The 15,843-nt window shown below is 40.3% G+C and overlaps 1 protein-coding gene across 1 annotated transcript in view; it reads left to right on the forward strand.

Moving 5' to 3' along the window:
- The first annotated feature begins 14,945 nt into the window (after nt 1-14,945).
- Nucleotides 14,946-15,843, forward strand: part of ZFP64 (ZFP64 zinc finger protein) — a 19,793-nt gene continuing 18,895 nt past the window's right edge. The window contains 1 exon segment of the mRNA XM_035900839.1: nt 14,946-14,952. Coding sequence (XP_035756732.1) covers nt 14,946-14,952 — 7 coding nt within the window.

Here is a 15,843-nt window from a genome sequence, read left to right on the forward strand (position 1 = left end):
CTTAGTCAAACCCACTCTTTAGAGTTTTATATTTTATGCCTGCAATAAATGCTTTTGTGAAAGCCCATAACCTGCAAAAAAAAAGTCATTGGAAGTCTATTAATTATAATAATACTATCCAAAAAGCTGTGAGGGCTTATTTTTGTGACATCACTCTTTGATTTCTTACTGCCTTAAATTATCCCTTTGTTGGCTGGGTGAGGGTAACAGTCATACTTTTGTCATTAAATATAAGGAGTTTTAAAGCCTGATCCACCTTAGCTCTAATTGATATTGCTTTCATTTGGCAGATAGTGACCTGATTTATAATTTAAATATGCATCATTATATGCACCTCTTCTGTATAATGAAAAAGCGAAGTTACTCTCATCTTTTCCCGCAATGTTAACATCAAGGAAAAGTATCTTTCTTTTTTCCCTTTTATACTCAGAGCCTAATTGAAAACTGTTCATTGAATTTCAACATGATAGAAAAGTCTTTTTATCTCTCAATTTGTCCATTAGCTATTATAATTGAAGTATCTGCTACACAGCTGAATTGATATTGTTCTTGTTTAAATTCTGGATTTGTCTAAATCTTCTATGAGGCATCAACTAAAAAAATATGGGTTAGCAGACATTAGCTAACAATATTGCCTAAATGGGACATTAGACTAGCACTCCACATGTGTGAAGCTACAGAAAGTAGGAAGTCATCTAATTTTACTGGAGAACGTGTTGCATAATAATCTTAACAGCATGACCATAAGGTTTGCTAATTGCCACATCTGTTTAACAGCTGTCAGATGTTTGCCATATGCTGCCATCAATATTACAACAGAGTACATTACAGGGAGTTTTATTGTGTTCGACTGTTATTTATTTGCCACAGACATTACTACAGCCAGTGACGTCTATTTATGTTAGATCACTAATTATACTTTAAAAGCTGCATGCAAAATCCAGGTTTTCAGCTTCCTTAGACTCCATTTCTGATGATGTAACAAATATCTTATTCTTATGGTAAATAATTCTTCTGCAAAATAACTTATTTATGCTGTTTTTGAAGGATGTTTCTAAACCCAAGTTATGTTTTAATGGTGATGTTTGTAGGAACTCAAAAATAAACTTCTTTTCAAAGAACCCACTTCACTCCATGTTTTTTCACCAGGACACGCGTCAGGGATGGAAGATGCTTCAGTTTTACAGCTCAGAAGGTTGGATACCCCAATTGTAGGCGTGAACCTGCCGCTGACTCACTCTGTGATCTCGATTCGTTGTATGACCTTAATTCTGACTTGCCGGTCTGGAAGCTGAATACCCGCTGTACAGCCATAACGTTGGAACTCGGTCATTAAATGTCTGTAAAAAGTAAAAGGTGATGCAGCACTACTATCGTCAAATTGTATAAATATGGCTGGGGTTTGCTGTTCTTTTAAACGTTCTTTCAGGGATTTTTTAAATGACCTCTTTCAACTGGTCTGTGCGTTACTTCTTCCTTAAATGTAGCTACTACAGCAATGAAATAGGAAGCAGAGATTGACAAAGTGCAGACTAGGCAAAATATGCATGATGTGATTTAATATGAGTTGATAGGTGTCACTGATCTCTATTATAAATAGACTGTGTGAATTCCATATGATGTATTATTTATCTATTGTAGATGCCTTTTTGTTTCATTAATAAACCTGGAAATCAGACATATACATTTCCAATGATGAGGTTTTGGCAAAACAAGGCATTGTGGTATTTGTCTGCAATTGCTCAATTATTTTGATGATTTTCTTCTTCTTTCTACATCAATGATTAATGCTTGAGATGTTTGTTCAAGATTCTTCTGATTTTAGCTCATTTGTCCAGCTGAATTCTTTTTTTCTTCTCTAATTAGAGAAGATTATTGCAGTGTAAGGTCTTCCACTTTGACCTGAATTCTAGCTCCTTTGAGATATTGCTCTGGACCACACAGCATAGGCCCTCTGACTTCAGCTTGCATTTGACTGTGAGGTCTGAGAACTCCATCAAATCTCACATTAACAACATGCTTTCAGCTTAAATCTGCCTCAGAGCAGAAACTCTCATGCTGTGGTTCTACCTACAGTTAAAAATGTTTCCCTGGTATTTCTGTACTTGAGAAAGTTAAGAAAATACATTGCAGCTTATTTAGATAGGAAAGGACTTCAATTTTTCAAGCAGTAAGCAGCAACTAGTGCCTTCCATTTACTCTTTCTGAAGATGCTCAAGCTAAGATATCCTTGAAGACGCAAAAAGGCAAAGAGTTTAAAACAAAAGGCAAAGCTGGGGGTCATTCCAGGAGCCACATCGTCAAGCCTCAAGTCCTCCCAGATGGGTGAGGATGATGGGGGTCGCTGAAGGAGGGCAGCGGGGCTGTGAGTTCAGACAACACATGCCTAGAGGAGAAAGAGGTGCTCAACTCCCATGAGAAATCAAACTGCCTAACAAGAACACCTCCATCAGTAATCTAAAATTTGTCTGCCTTCTGCATTTGATCTCCTTATTTTCTTCTTATATGCCTTTTTAATGCTGTTTGTAGCCATTTCAATTATGTGATTTCCTTATCTGTATACCATTGAGAATACTGTACAAGACTTTATAAACAGCTACTAAGTTTATCTGCCTGTCATTTGGTTTTCATTATGCGAGATAACAATCTTTCTCATATCTTATAAGAAGATATAATGTGATTGTTTCTAAACGGGGAGGGGAAAAAAAGTCTAGTCTGCATTATCCTTAGCCTCATAGTATTTGTAACATCAGTAGTGTCAGCACAATCTCCAACGCTTTTCCTTGCTGTGGTCCAGGAAGGATTATCTCTCTAGTTTTTTGTGTTTGCTGCTATCTCCTCTTTTTCTCCATTTTAGACACCGTGAGTTTCTTATCTGGAGCGTGGTTATGTGGCCACAGATTTGCCTATATTCAGTCTGATCATTCCTAACTGTTTCGTGGGGCTCACGCACTGAAGGGAAGGATGATGAGAGGCAATTGTCAACAGTTCGCTGTATTAAATATGGATAGATATTATTCATGTAATTTGACAGTTCTTGACTTTCAGCTGTATAATGACAGCGAAACGGTAGGAATTTCAGCAGCCGAACTTCTGTCTTACTTCAAGATAAGCTTATCAACTGTAGCCTGAATCCATTCAACTCCTAAGCAGATCAAAACTCACGTCACGCCGAACTGCTGTGCTGATTCCTGCTTCCTACTATTGCTTTACATGTCCATATGGTCTTAGTTGTTTGCCATCTTACAGTTATTTTGCAAGGTTTTTAGGAGACAGACTGTCTCTTGTATTTGTTCAGCACCTTGTACAGTGAAGCCATGGATCCTGCCTGATGCCACCAAATGCTCATGTAACATAAATATCATGTAATGAAGTGATAATAGGCCATGGTCAGCCCTTGTATTTTTTTCTCTCTTCACCAGTTATGCACTTGATCTACGAAGAGCAGCTGCTTTGTTTGGCTTCCCATTTAACAGAAAAAAATGCCCTGAGGTTTCTCTTGTGCTATTTATCCCAGCAATTCGGAGGGATCTCTGAACAAGATGCAGGAATCATGTATCTCATTCGGGGCTCGCACCACCGCAGCATGGCATGGCCGCTGCAGACTAAACAATGTCTTTAAGTTAAGGATTGATCAAGTGGCTGTGGAATTTCCATGCTCCCTTACGTGCCTTCCAGATTACAACACTGTTTCCAAACTGGTGGGATCTGGGGGGGCAGGGGGGAATAGTGGCTTTGGAGAAGTTCTGGCAGTTGAATGTTCAATTAAAAAAAAAAAAAAGCAGAATTGTGAAAGCAAATGAGAAATCTCTCTTTAGTCATCTCATTCATTTTCTTCTCTGCCAGTTCACTGGATTTTGATCTTACAGGGGCTGTAAACTCCTCCAGGCGAGGACTGTCTTTCTGTTTCTGCCTGTACAGTGAAGAGCATAAGAACATATAAAAATGTACAAGTGTTGCTACTGGCTCCGGCCACAGGCTGGTGTCCTACCTTCAGCCAGACCTTGTCCACTCACTGTTGTGTCCAGTATCTCCCCTCTTCTTGGCAAATGTGGGACACTAAAGAAAGTCAGTCATTAGACACTTCCCCAGAATATTTTAAAATAATTTATGTTTATTAAATAATTGTTGGTGTGGTTTTCTTCTCTGAATTTGGTCACTTTTTGAGCATGCTTTTGAGCAGCAGTAAACAAAAACTATTGTTATCAGAATAAGAGAAGATACAGAAGTTTTTCAATTTCTTAACAGTAGGAAACCCTTTGCTATTTCACTATAATATGTTGGTAGAATTATGACTTCAGGTTTCAGAATTAAATGCATGCCTCAGTGGTTTAGTTTATGCATTCATAATTATATTTACAATTAGAAATAATGCAATCAGGAATAATTTTTTTCTTTATTGGCTGAGTGCACAAAGTGAGTTGGGGAGAAAATGTAGTTTTAAGCCATGCCTTCTTCCCCACAATTTAGGATCATTTAAGCTTCATCTCTGACATACATTAGGAAATTATAGGCTAATGAAGTCCATATGGGGCAGTGTTACTGCTAAAGATTGCTGGGTCCCTCAGCAGATTCCCTTTTGCACAGCAAAGCCTCAAATGCTGCAGACACAGTAACAGGATATAAAATCGCTGTAGTGACTCTGCACAGTTACACCGTGCAATGATTTCCTGTAAATATTTTAATTCCTTTCTAACGGAAAAGTGAAGCTTTAAATGGAAAAGAGGATGGGGAGAGGGCACATGGCATCGTGTAATTGAGAATTCCCGTGCCCTGCTAGGCAGGGTTAATGGGCATTGCCCTACAGTAAACCGGCTCCTGTGAATCCTTGAAATGTCAAAGTGGTACAGAACAAGATGTGAACCGGGTCCTTCTGGTGTTAAATGGAGGCTGCAGGGCAGCTCTGAACCCAAATGCGTAATTTGTAGACACAGGATGTCATTTACGATTGCTTACCTCTCATTAAAACTAATCAGAATGGTTTTCTGTGAAAAATTGATTTTTAATCGGAAAAGTTAAATCTGTGAACTTGTTTTATTTTTGCTTGAAAAGCTGGAAACATTTTGCTGGGAACTGATGGAGAACGTCCTCGTTTGCTGATGGTTTCAAAAGCACTGAATGACCTTTTTTTCCTTCAGTCTTTGGCCAAAATTAGCAATAAAAAAAAGTTTGTTTGCATGCTTTGCACAGTGATTTTTGTCAGAAAAGTCATTTTCCATCAAAAAAAAAAAAATGTCAAGGGATGTTTTCACTTGCCAGATTGAGAAGCACATTAATGCTGGGATGCAAACAGGAGGGCAGGCTCATACAGTGGGCTTCCACACTTCTCATGATACTTTTCAACAGGACTGTCACCAGCAGTACAAGGTGCAGCAGTGTCAGTTTTAATTAAAACCTTTCCTTTTACCTACGGCACAGAACAGCTGCAGCACAAACCAAGAAGCAAAGGCACCACAACATGGACAAGTTCAGGTTTTGTTGAACATAAGTAGGAGGCATCACTAATATGAACCCCACACAACACTGGTTCGTCCCATAAATTCTAGAAAATGTTGATCTCTTCTACCCAAAATGTCCCACGCAAACTTTTGCTGATTTTCAAAGAATGTCAGCTAGAAAAATTTTCAGGGTTTTTTTTTCCTCAAAAAGTAAAAGGCAACCAACTATTTTATGCTTAGCTGTATGTGTAAGTGGCTTATGAATCATGGCTAGATACTGTTAAAGAAGTAGCCCACAGAAGCTGCTGAATCTAATTCAGTAACAAAAATTTAAGCTTGCTCCCCAGGCTTTCCAAGGAAAACAATACTTTTTATAGGGTGGATAGTAGGTGTTTACTGTTATAAACCACAATCAAAATCTGAAGATGCTTAAGATGAAGGGGGTTTTAGGTAACATAGTTGTCATATTGAGTTCTTTTTGAATTTCAGCGTGACTGAAAGATTTGGTGATAGAAAATCTTAAATCTCCATAAATTGATGGTAACTCTCCCCCTGTCCCTAAGCCTCAGGGCTGCCCTATGTGCCGCTGCTCATCCCCGCCTGGCAACTTCACCTGCTGCTCTGACTCAGCTGCCACCGCTCTTTTGGGATGTTCAGCCTTGTATTTTGAAGTGGTCGGTGTAATTCTCTGACTCTCTTAGCAGTAGAGTCAAAAGAATGACTTGGGGTGAAAGCCAAGCGTGGGCAGAGAGGCTGACACAAGTACCTATGCCTTACGCTGATCCATCACACAGGACAAGATCTTGCCTGGAATTGAATGCCCCTTTGAGTGCATAGAGACTGAGCTGGATGAGCAGGCGTCATCCTGAAGGAGATAAGTTATCTCCTGCCCCAGCAATTAAAATGGGGCCGGAAGCGTGTACCACAAACCTGGGGTGGACCCTAATCTCCTTGAGGACCTGTTATTAAGTAATTGCTACAGGCTATCATAAGCTGGTGTGTCTGACAGTCCTCATTCTATAAATCTGAGCTTCAGCTGCAAGGGTGTAACTTTGCAACAGCTCTGTGAGTGGAAGGGCTGCCATGGGGCAGGCAGCCTGGTCTGGCCACAGCCCCCGAGCCCCCCAGCAGAGCTGGCTGTTCCCCAACCTCTTCCACCCCAAATCCACCGAGCGAGCAAAGATGCTTTACTCAAACACATTAACCGTAACAGAGTAGGGAGCATTTACAACGACTGCCCCGTTGTAAGGTGGTGGAGGTGGAAATGCCCTGCGTGGGGAGCGGTGGCAAGGATCTGAAAATGGCAGCACCTCCTCTGGGCTGCTGGAGCCAAAGGAGGACATTGGCCTCTGGCCTGCTCCCACAAAGTCCCTTTGCCTCTGTTTCCCCTCATATGCAAAATGCAGGTAAACGTATTCATCTCTGAGGAGGGGGAGATTGTTAATTAGATACCGATAGTCAAGTTATTTTAAATTGAAAAATTGTGAAGTCTGGTGTGCAATGTGTTTTTATTTCTTTGCTTGTTTTTCAGAGATTTTTTTTTTCTTTGTGAGCATTCACAGAAACATCCTTGCAAGATGTGCATCTCATTTTCATGAGAATTCTCTGAAAACGCCGGGGAGCAGCAACTATATTACCTGAAGTTACCTTTATATCATAAGATACAGGTAGCAACTAGTCAAAAGACACAAAGGACCTTTGGAATTTAAACTTGTTAGGTGTTCTGCTTAATATAGCTGAGCAAGGATTTATGCTGGCATTGAAGTTTTCAGAGCTAGGCTATGCTATTTAAAATGGAATTTCACACTAATGAGCCTAAAATAAAATAATGTGTGGAAGGAGATTTCAAAGTATGCTCAATTGTATCAGTCGTTTCGTATAAACAGAAAAAAAAATTGCAAATACAACCAAATAGCACCCTCTTCTGGACACTAAGACCCATGCAAAACGCTTTTTCAAAAATACAGATTTTGCAGCAAGTCGCAAGAGCTATGCTGGTCCTAAAGGAGAAAAGGAGAGAAGGTAAGATGCTGGAGATAATGTTTCACATTCCATTTTCCAAGAAAAACATAGAAAATATTACTCCGTTTTTCTCTCTGTTTTATATTAAAACATGAAAAAATAACAGAAACAGCCAATTTGCTTCAAAAGTAGATCCTAGTTATGAAACGTTAATTTTATCACTGTTTTGTCATTACTGTAAGACCTTTCAGGTGGGTCACTCAACAGATCTGGGTTAAGAATTTTTCGTATCCAATAGATACTTCATTTTTGTCTATTTCTGAGCTTATAAAAAGATCTTTTTTTTTCAGTATGTATGTTCAGAAAATAGTTTTGAGGAGCTACATTTTATTCTGAGCAAATATGTTTTATGTATTTGATATTCTACCTTCTTCAGGAAGATGCTCTTATATTTCTGATTTTTGACTGAATAAATTTAATTATTAAGTTCAAGTTTTCAATGCAAATTTAAAATTTGCTTTCAGTGAATATGCTGCCATACTCGCTGAAACTCATTAAGCCTGATAATAGATGAATGAATTTGTTACAGGATTCCTGGAAAGCAAACACATATGACCATGGGGAATATTACCATGATAAAGATTTAATTGTGAAATGAAAACGAGGAGCAGCTGAAGTTCAGATAGTATTTCCTTAGCTGTGATTTCTGCATGCAGATCTTACTCTAAAGGAACTTAAGATGTTACCCCCTCATGTTTCTTACCCTTTTCATGATCTTTTCAGTGCCTGAAAAAATAAACTACCAACATTTTGTGACATGAACACAAAGCAAAAGCCTTCTTTCAGAAGGATTTTAATTTTTTTTATTATTTATTTTTTGTGCAGTGGGTAGTGCAGAGTTCAAGAATAGTAGCAGTAAATTGTGGTGCAAAAGCAAAATACTTTTATTATAATTATTATTTTACATCAGGACTGACCAAGCTAAATACCTTGGTAATTAGAGATCAGCAGATAGCATTTCCTAGTTGGAATATCCTCCGTTGCTTTGTAAAATAGCAGTTTGTTCAATCAAATGCAGAGTTCTTTGCACCCTATTTCTGACAAAGAAGATTTGGAGTCGTACTTCTCTGTGTTATGGCTGAGTTAATTAAAACTTGCACACAAAGAAAGTCTCTCATACTTTGTTTATCATTCTAGCAATCAAATGGAATCTACAGTAGCACAGAAATGCGCCCAGCTCTTCCTCACTTGAATAATCCCACTAAACTCAGAATAGGACTTTTCTTATAAGAGAAATTTGCAGTCATTAGGAGCTGTAGCTACAATGCCCAGGACGTGGTACTTAATAAATGTTGTATAATTACGCAATACAAAAGGAATTTTCTCTTTAGTCTTATCTATCATCAGCTAATCCAGCAGAAGAAATCTTTTCATTTACAGGTTGGAGGGGTTTGATCTCTAATAGCTAAGATATAAGCAGAAGTCCTTCTTACTGTCATCTGACGGTACAACATTCCTCTTTTATGGACAGTTGCACAAACCATGGCTGTGCGAAGGGGAAACCCGATAAAGGTGGGTTTATGGCAAATTGATAGGCATTGCTTGTACTGAAATTCTGCAGTCCTTTCTATATGCACAGGCTCCACGAAAGATGGTAAGATTTATAGAGGAAAAACTGAAGGAAGAAGATTATTTTTGGTAAGCTTTGGAGGGTATGAATTAATAAATTCTAGTTGTCCTGGCTCTTAGGAATTCCATTCTGTCTAAATTTCAGTTTTGTTTTCTACTTTCCCTCCCCAGTAGAGTTGAACCTGGGAATAGCATCACTCAATGGCTCGTTAGTTTGATAAAGTGGCATAAGTGACTATAGCTACAATGGGTACTTCTAGCTCAGAAGCATTTATAGGTCTCGAGGGAATTCTGAAAAACACCAGAAAGTCTTTAGGTACTGAATCACAGGCAAGTATTTTGAATCTTTAATTTTTTTTATATATTCTTTTCTATGAGAATGTCAGAACTAAAATATGGAATATGCTTTTCCCACTTGGTTTCTATTACTTGTAAAGCATTCAAAAGCTTCTAGAATAAAATTACCTCTATGCCCTGCTAGGGAGCAGGCAAAACTCCACTGAGTATCAAGGGAGTCCCTCTGCTGGTGCTGCTTTCCATTTTTAACCCAAATACAATAATAAAAATGACTAAATATTAGACTGGAGCCGTACAATCTTAGATCCAGCATTTATTTGTTATCATGTTTATCCCAGTGGAGTTTTACTGTACTTTTATATTTATATAAAATGTGCTGAAATATATTCCACAAATTAACTAGTTTATTTTCAGGTGTGACATATTCATCATCATAATAATCTAAGTTTATTTTAAAAGTTTGTTCAGATTATGGTAGCAGCTAATTTGCATTTAGTAAAAAAAAGAATTGAAACAGAAATGCAAAGAGATAAGAAGTGCAGGAAGGATGGGAAGGTATGGCAGGGAAACGGTTTGCAAAATAAAAAATGAATTGCAGGTAATAGATTTTTAAAAAAAAAATTACAAAGCTTCAAAAAAATCCTACAATTTTAAATAGTTTAGGGATACTCCAATTCAGCAAAAATCTGAAGTCCGTGCAACTCTCAGAGAGAAAAAAAGGGGCATAAAACCTTTTTTTAAGGATAATTAGAGCCTGATGCCAGAACAGCATTTTCATGCCCAAAGCCCCATGCCGCTGCAGCCTGCCCATGCACCCAGCTATGGCAGGGACAAAACTGGGGAGCTCGGGTACGCATCCACCGATGCAGCTGGTCCCTTGGGGCCCCTTGCTCTCCCCCTGCGCCGCACCTCCGCCCGTGCATGCAGCATCGGAGCAGGGAGCCTGCGCCAGCCAAGGCTGCCAGGCATCGGGTAAGGGACAATTTATGCTGAGAAGCAACTAGAGATAATCAGAAATTCCCTGAGAAACTGAATTCAATCTTGAAACAATAACGCTAACTTTTCTAATCATAACTGTGTATTTTCCATTGCAGGAGAGACAGTGAAGCGCAGTTGCATAGTTAACCCCATAAACCCCTGAAAATTTCCCCTGTGTGGATTTAGGTCTGCTTTCTGACAATGAATAATTAGGCATCTCAACATAAAAATACATTTCTATTTTGTTACAGTATTCATTGGAGGTTTAATCACAGTTGTCAATGTGCTATTTCAGTGAATAATATTTTCATATTGAATTATTTTACAGTCCATACAGCACTAGGAAATATCTTAAGGTACTAACTGATTATTTAGATTTTATTTATTGTAGAGGAAAGGAATGACACTGAAAATATTGTATAAATAGCAAATACATTAAACAGCAAAGTCCCTACCTTGCATTATGAATTGAAATGACATTATTTTAAAACATTTGAAAAACATCATCATAATTATATGTTATCAACACAGAGACAGATTACCTATTATTTTACCATAATTAATTTGAGCTCAGTGCATTTATGTTGCTGTGTATGTCACTATCCATCAATATAATTATGAAATGTTAAAAATTGGGGGTTGAATCTTCAAGTTATTTTAATTGGCTGGGTTTTTTCTCTAAACCCACCGTTCATTTGTCTCCATCTTCAACGGCTGAAATTTTTAATTACAATTTACATTTCTGTTTTGTCTGTCCCCTAGGCCACATTCCAATCTCACTTGTGATGTTTTCGCACCAGGGCCTTCAAGGGAGATAAGCTTTCCCTCTCAGTGACCACAAGCTTATAACCAAGTTTATATTCTTTTCTTGCAACACCGTTGGGTTTTTTTTCACATCCTGTTGGTATGTTCTGTTCATTTAAGCATTTATACCTCTGGTTTCTATCGGTTTTTTCCTCTTTTAAACCTATCCTCCTCCACCTATTGTGAAAGGCAAATGAAGCACTAGATGGCATAATATTTTAGAGGGTTTTCTCTATGCCGGGGTTCGTTATCCTGCCTAGCTCAACTGATAACTCTCTTCCCACTACTTCAGTAGGTTTGGGTTGGAGTTTTTTTTCTCTGAGCTTGCAAGGTAGGACACGTTGCCCCTGTGTGATCTCAGATGATGGGGGGGTGGATGGAAGCTCTGTATGAAGGTAGAAGGCTACACATTTCTTGTTGTACATAAATGTCTGTCTGCAGGAAAGCACTGAGGCCACAGCTGTCCAACACAGTGCCCGGGAATGCTTGTCTCCAAGGCTCTGATGAGGCCTGACTTTTTTATGTCACTGTCTTATTTTTTTCTTTCTCTCTCATGATTGACATTTGTCTTTTCTGGGCCTTGTTTGCTTGCATTGCACTTGTAGGGAGCCTGAAGCACTGCAGTATTTTCACTTCAGTCAGGTTAAGGGTGACGAAGATTACACATGCATACTGATTTATGCCTTAAAGTCTGGAAATAGTGTCAAGTGTGATCTCAGCAGAGCGCTGCTCGATGACTCAAGTGCTCGGTACGGTGTTATACTCTCAGACATCAATCCTCATCCAGCAAAATGAAAACTCTCCGTCCAGAGCATCATTCAATAAAGTACTGATCTGTAAGTGTTACTAGTTATTAATAAGATAATAATGATGTTTTCAATGTTCACACCAAAGCCGGGATCAAGCCTTTGTCGGGCTAAGCTCCGCTGAAACACAAAGCAGCGAGCAGTGCCAGCCTCAGAGGGCTTTCACTGTAAACGTGCGCTTGATAACCAGGACCTCTGCGTGCCGTGTTGTGCACGTACTCGCGTGCTGCTGACAATGTTCCCCTACGAACCTCTAGTGCAAAGTGGTGATATGACTGTAAGGCCAATGTTTTTAAAGATGGGTCCTTACACTATTATATTTGGGAGTGCCGTATGTCAGGAGTTCTTGTAAAGAGCAGTGGATCTGAAGGTGGCTGTTATCCCAAAGACATGAGGCATGTTTTTAAATATTTCAAGCTCTGCATTACATTGAAGACAGTGCCTATTGACCGTTTTTTCTTCTTCTTCTAACCATATATGTAAAACAAAAGCAAAACAAAACCCAGAGAGGGAGTGATTTGACAGTTAATATTCCCTTAAGGTATAGAAGGCCAAGGACTTGAACAACAGGCGCCTGCATTCAAAGCTACTGGTTCTTCTCGTGCCGGGGACTTTCTCTCTCTCTGCTTTTAACCGCATGTAGCTGCCTGCACGTGAAAAATGCTTCCCAGCACAGACATTATCAAAATTCATATGTCCCTGTGAAAAGTATTCATTCGGCTCCACCTCCTCTTCCCCCCAATGACAAAAAACTGAAAATTTCCCAGCCAGGCTGTATTTGCAGTATGCTGGGAAATACCAGAGATGGGAAGAACAACGCAAGAGCTATCCAGGACTAAGCGCTTTCCTTCCAATTGCCTTCAGCCCTTGCCAGCACAGGGAACTAAGCCATTCAGTTTGCTACTGACCAAGCGCTTTTTGGAAGACAGCAGGAAGGAACGATGGAAGGGGTGGAGGGAATTCCTCTTTCAGACGGCAGTTGCAGCAGTACAGTTAGCTCTGAATCTTTTCCCGTAAGTTAATTTAACACATCTCGTTAACAGTGTCCAATTGAATAATGTAGCAAATGTTTCTAAAAGAGCTGGTAACACAGCAGACACGAAACCATTCATATTGGACTCGGTAGTGCAACCTCAGACCATCCCTGTATCAACTAAATACTGTTACCCTGACACCCAGTCTGAAAGAGCAAGCACATGGGTGCGCACGGCTGCGATTCTCTTTCCCAGCTGTGTTTGTTCTGGTAGTCAGAAGGGGACACAGAGCCTGCCTAAGTGTCATTACAGACCCTTCGGTAAGCGAAAATTCACTTTTAACAATACACAACGCCTATTCTTTTCTAATCAAGTAAAGCAGGCTTATATTCTAATGAAAAGGCATTAAACCCAGGGAGAAATCGATAAAAATAAGTTATGCTGTACTCCAAAGTACACCTGTGACTGCAACTATAATTGGTAGATAGACAGGCAGGCAGACACTCTGTCAGCTTTGGAAATGGGTCAGGGTGTTCTGGAAAAAACAGCAAAATGAGTTATAAGTCAGCCTTCAGTCCTACAGCTCTATCTATACTGTGGAAAAATAGATTCAAGTTGATTACTCTTACTCTAAGATTTAATTTCTTTTGGATATATTCCCAAAACAGTCCCATCAGCACTAACCATATTCTGTGCTTTACAGGTACTGGCTGTGTAGCCATGCTAACATAAAGCCATCTGTATTTCCAGAATCAATGTAAAATCCTTAATTTTTATTATTTGGGGGGGGAGGAGGGATTCTGAATAAATTTTGAAACTCCTAGTAATGTTCCACGTTCAATATGCATTGTGTGGAGTTTACTTGGTTTCCTTCTTCGTTAGTATTTTAATGTGTTAATCAAATTTTTAATCTAAAATTGGATTAAAATATACCTGGTGTCTTGAAGCAAGATAAATCTGATCCTTGCAGCTAGCACTATGATGTGCTATCGAACACAGTTAGCAGGTTTCAAAGTCCGGAACTAGGATTATCACCTTTTGTGTCTTATCTGGGTCCCCTAACAATCCCATGTCTGTGCTATATTGTTTTGGCAAAATGGGTCAACGGAAATGTCAAGCAGACACCGCTTTCCCAGGACAATAAAACTTCAGCTGTAATATGAACTGGCATTTGAAATTCTGGGTATGTTTAGTGCATACACAAACTATGCTGCATTTATTAATGAATACAGTTAACATCCACACAGCTCTAACACCATTCAGCGACAAAATCAAACTCGCAGTGAGAAAGCGGAATTAATAGTTTGTTTTCCCATTCGTGTTTGTCCACACTATATGATCTTCAGTTACCCACGTCAGCCCATTCTGCTCCCTCTGCAGCCGCTTTACCCCTGTATTGCCAGGTAAGCGTTCTCCTCCCCGCTACTGTGAACACCCCAGAGCACCGAAGAGATATCGGTGCCTAACAGAAGTCTGAAGGTAGCAGGACCTGAACTGGATGCAAAGCGCATGTAGGTGGAATGTGTCTGTCAGAGACTTCACCTGCCAAACTCTGCGTCTGTACTGACCACATGCAAATGGAGCTTTTTGTATCTTACAGCTTGGTGAAATTCAAGGAGCAAAAGGCAGCTACCTGAAGTAAAGGCTGTTTGACTTCCAAGTTCCCATTTTCTACCCAGTGTGTATGTATAATGCTGTGGGTCTTTCCTGAAGAACTGCGTTTTTAACATAGGGCAAAGCAACCTAACCTTCAGTGAGCTGGCACTCCAGAACGGCTGAGCCAGTTTGCTGCTGCAAAGCACTAAATGCACTTGGCACAAAACAAGTCAATCCCCCCTAAAAAGGGGTGTCATCTTATAGGAAAGAGTTTTCTCCAACCCTGGAGGAACACCATCTGTCTGTAATGCCCACTGAGGTCTACATCCAGAAGTGCAGTCAAATAATGGAGAGGCTTTCTAGTAACTTCAGAGGGTATCAGAGTCTTATTTGGCAGTATAAATTAAAAGATCTTGGGGTGAGCATGACTGAAGAAAAGGTTGAGGGCTTGTGGAGGACAAATGGCCGGTAAGAAGAGAAGTCTTGAAGAAGAAGATTGATAAAAAGAGCTGGAATATCAGCGTGGTTTTCTGACAATTACATCCATGCAACCAGTTTGGTTCTCAGCACAATTAGTGTTGTGATAGCGATAAACATTTTGCATGAAGACCAGTCATATGACCCCAAAGAAAAGGCCAAAACTTGAGGCTGGTTTTCACCGCTTCTACTAGCCCAAGGTTTAATCCCACCACCAGCCCTAACTTGTTGCCAAACTCCCGCAAGTGCTGCTAGACGAATTAAAGCTCTAAGTTAAGACACACGCCGCTGGGGGAAGGAGGGCTGAGGCAGGCTGAGGCCTCGGCCCCGCTAGCACGGCCATGCACACAGCGATGGCCCGCCTGGGGCAGTTCGCCTCTCACGGGAGGTGCAGACTTCGCATCGGCGGCCGCAGGGTTTAGTAATGGTGGCTTGGGCTTGTCAGGGATGGCCCTGCACAGGGCCTGCCCGCGAGGCCGGCGCGGGAGGCAGGAACGAGAGGTGGCTTCAGCCATGCTGAAGCGATGGGCGGCGGGAGCCCTCAGCCCGGCTGTTAAAGAGCAGCTCAAAAATCTTAACGGTTTTGATACCAGATGTGCTTTGTAAATAATAACAGGAACATTTAATCAGAGGAATGTATTGTTGGCACTCTTGGAACAAGGACACGCTGGAGCAAGTAGCCCCGAGGAGGGCACCTCACCAAGATGTTTTGGAAACATCCGAAACTCGGCAAGCAAACCCACGATCCCCGTCACCTTTATAGAATCATAGAATGTTTTGGGTTGGAAGGGACCCCTAGAGGTCACCCAGCCCAACCCCCCTGCAGGGAGCAGGGACACCTTTAACCAGATCAGGTTGCTCACAGCCCCGTCCAACCTGGCC

The sequence above is a fragment of the Egretta garzetta genome, unplaced genomic scaffold, assembly GCF_000687185.1.
Source record: "Egretta garzetta isolate BGI_Z169 unplaced genomic scaffold, ASM68718v1 scaffold188, whole genome shotgun sequence".
In the NCBI taxonomy this organism is placed as follows: domain Eukaryota; kingdom Metazoa; phylum Chordata; class Aves; order Pelecaniformes; family Ardeidae; genus Egretta; species Egretta garzetta.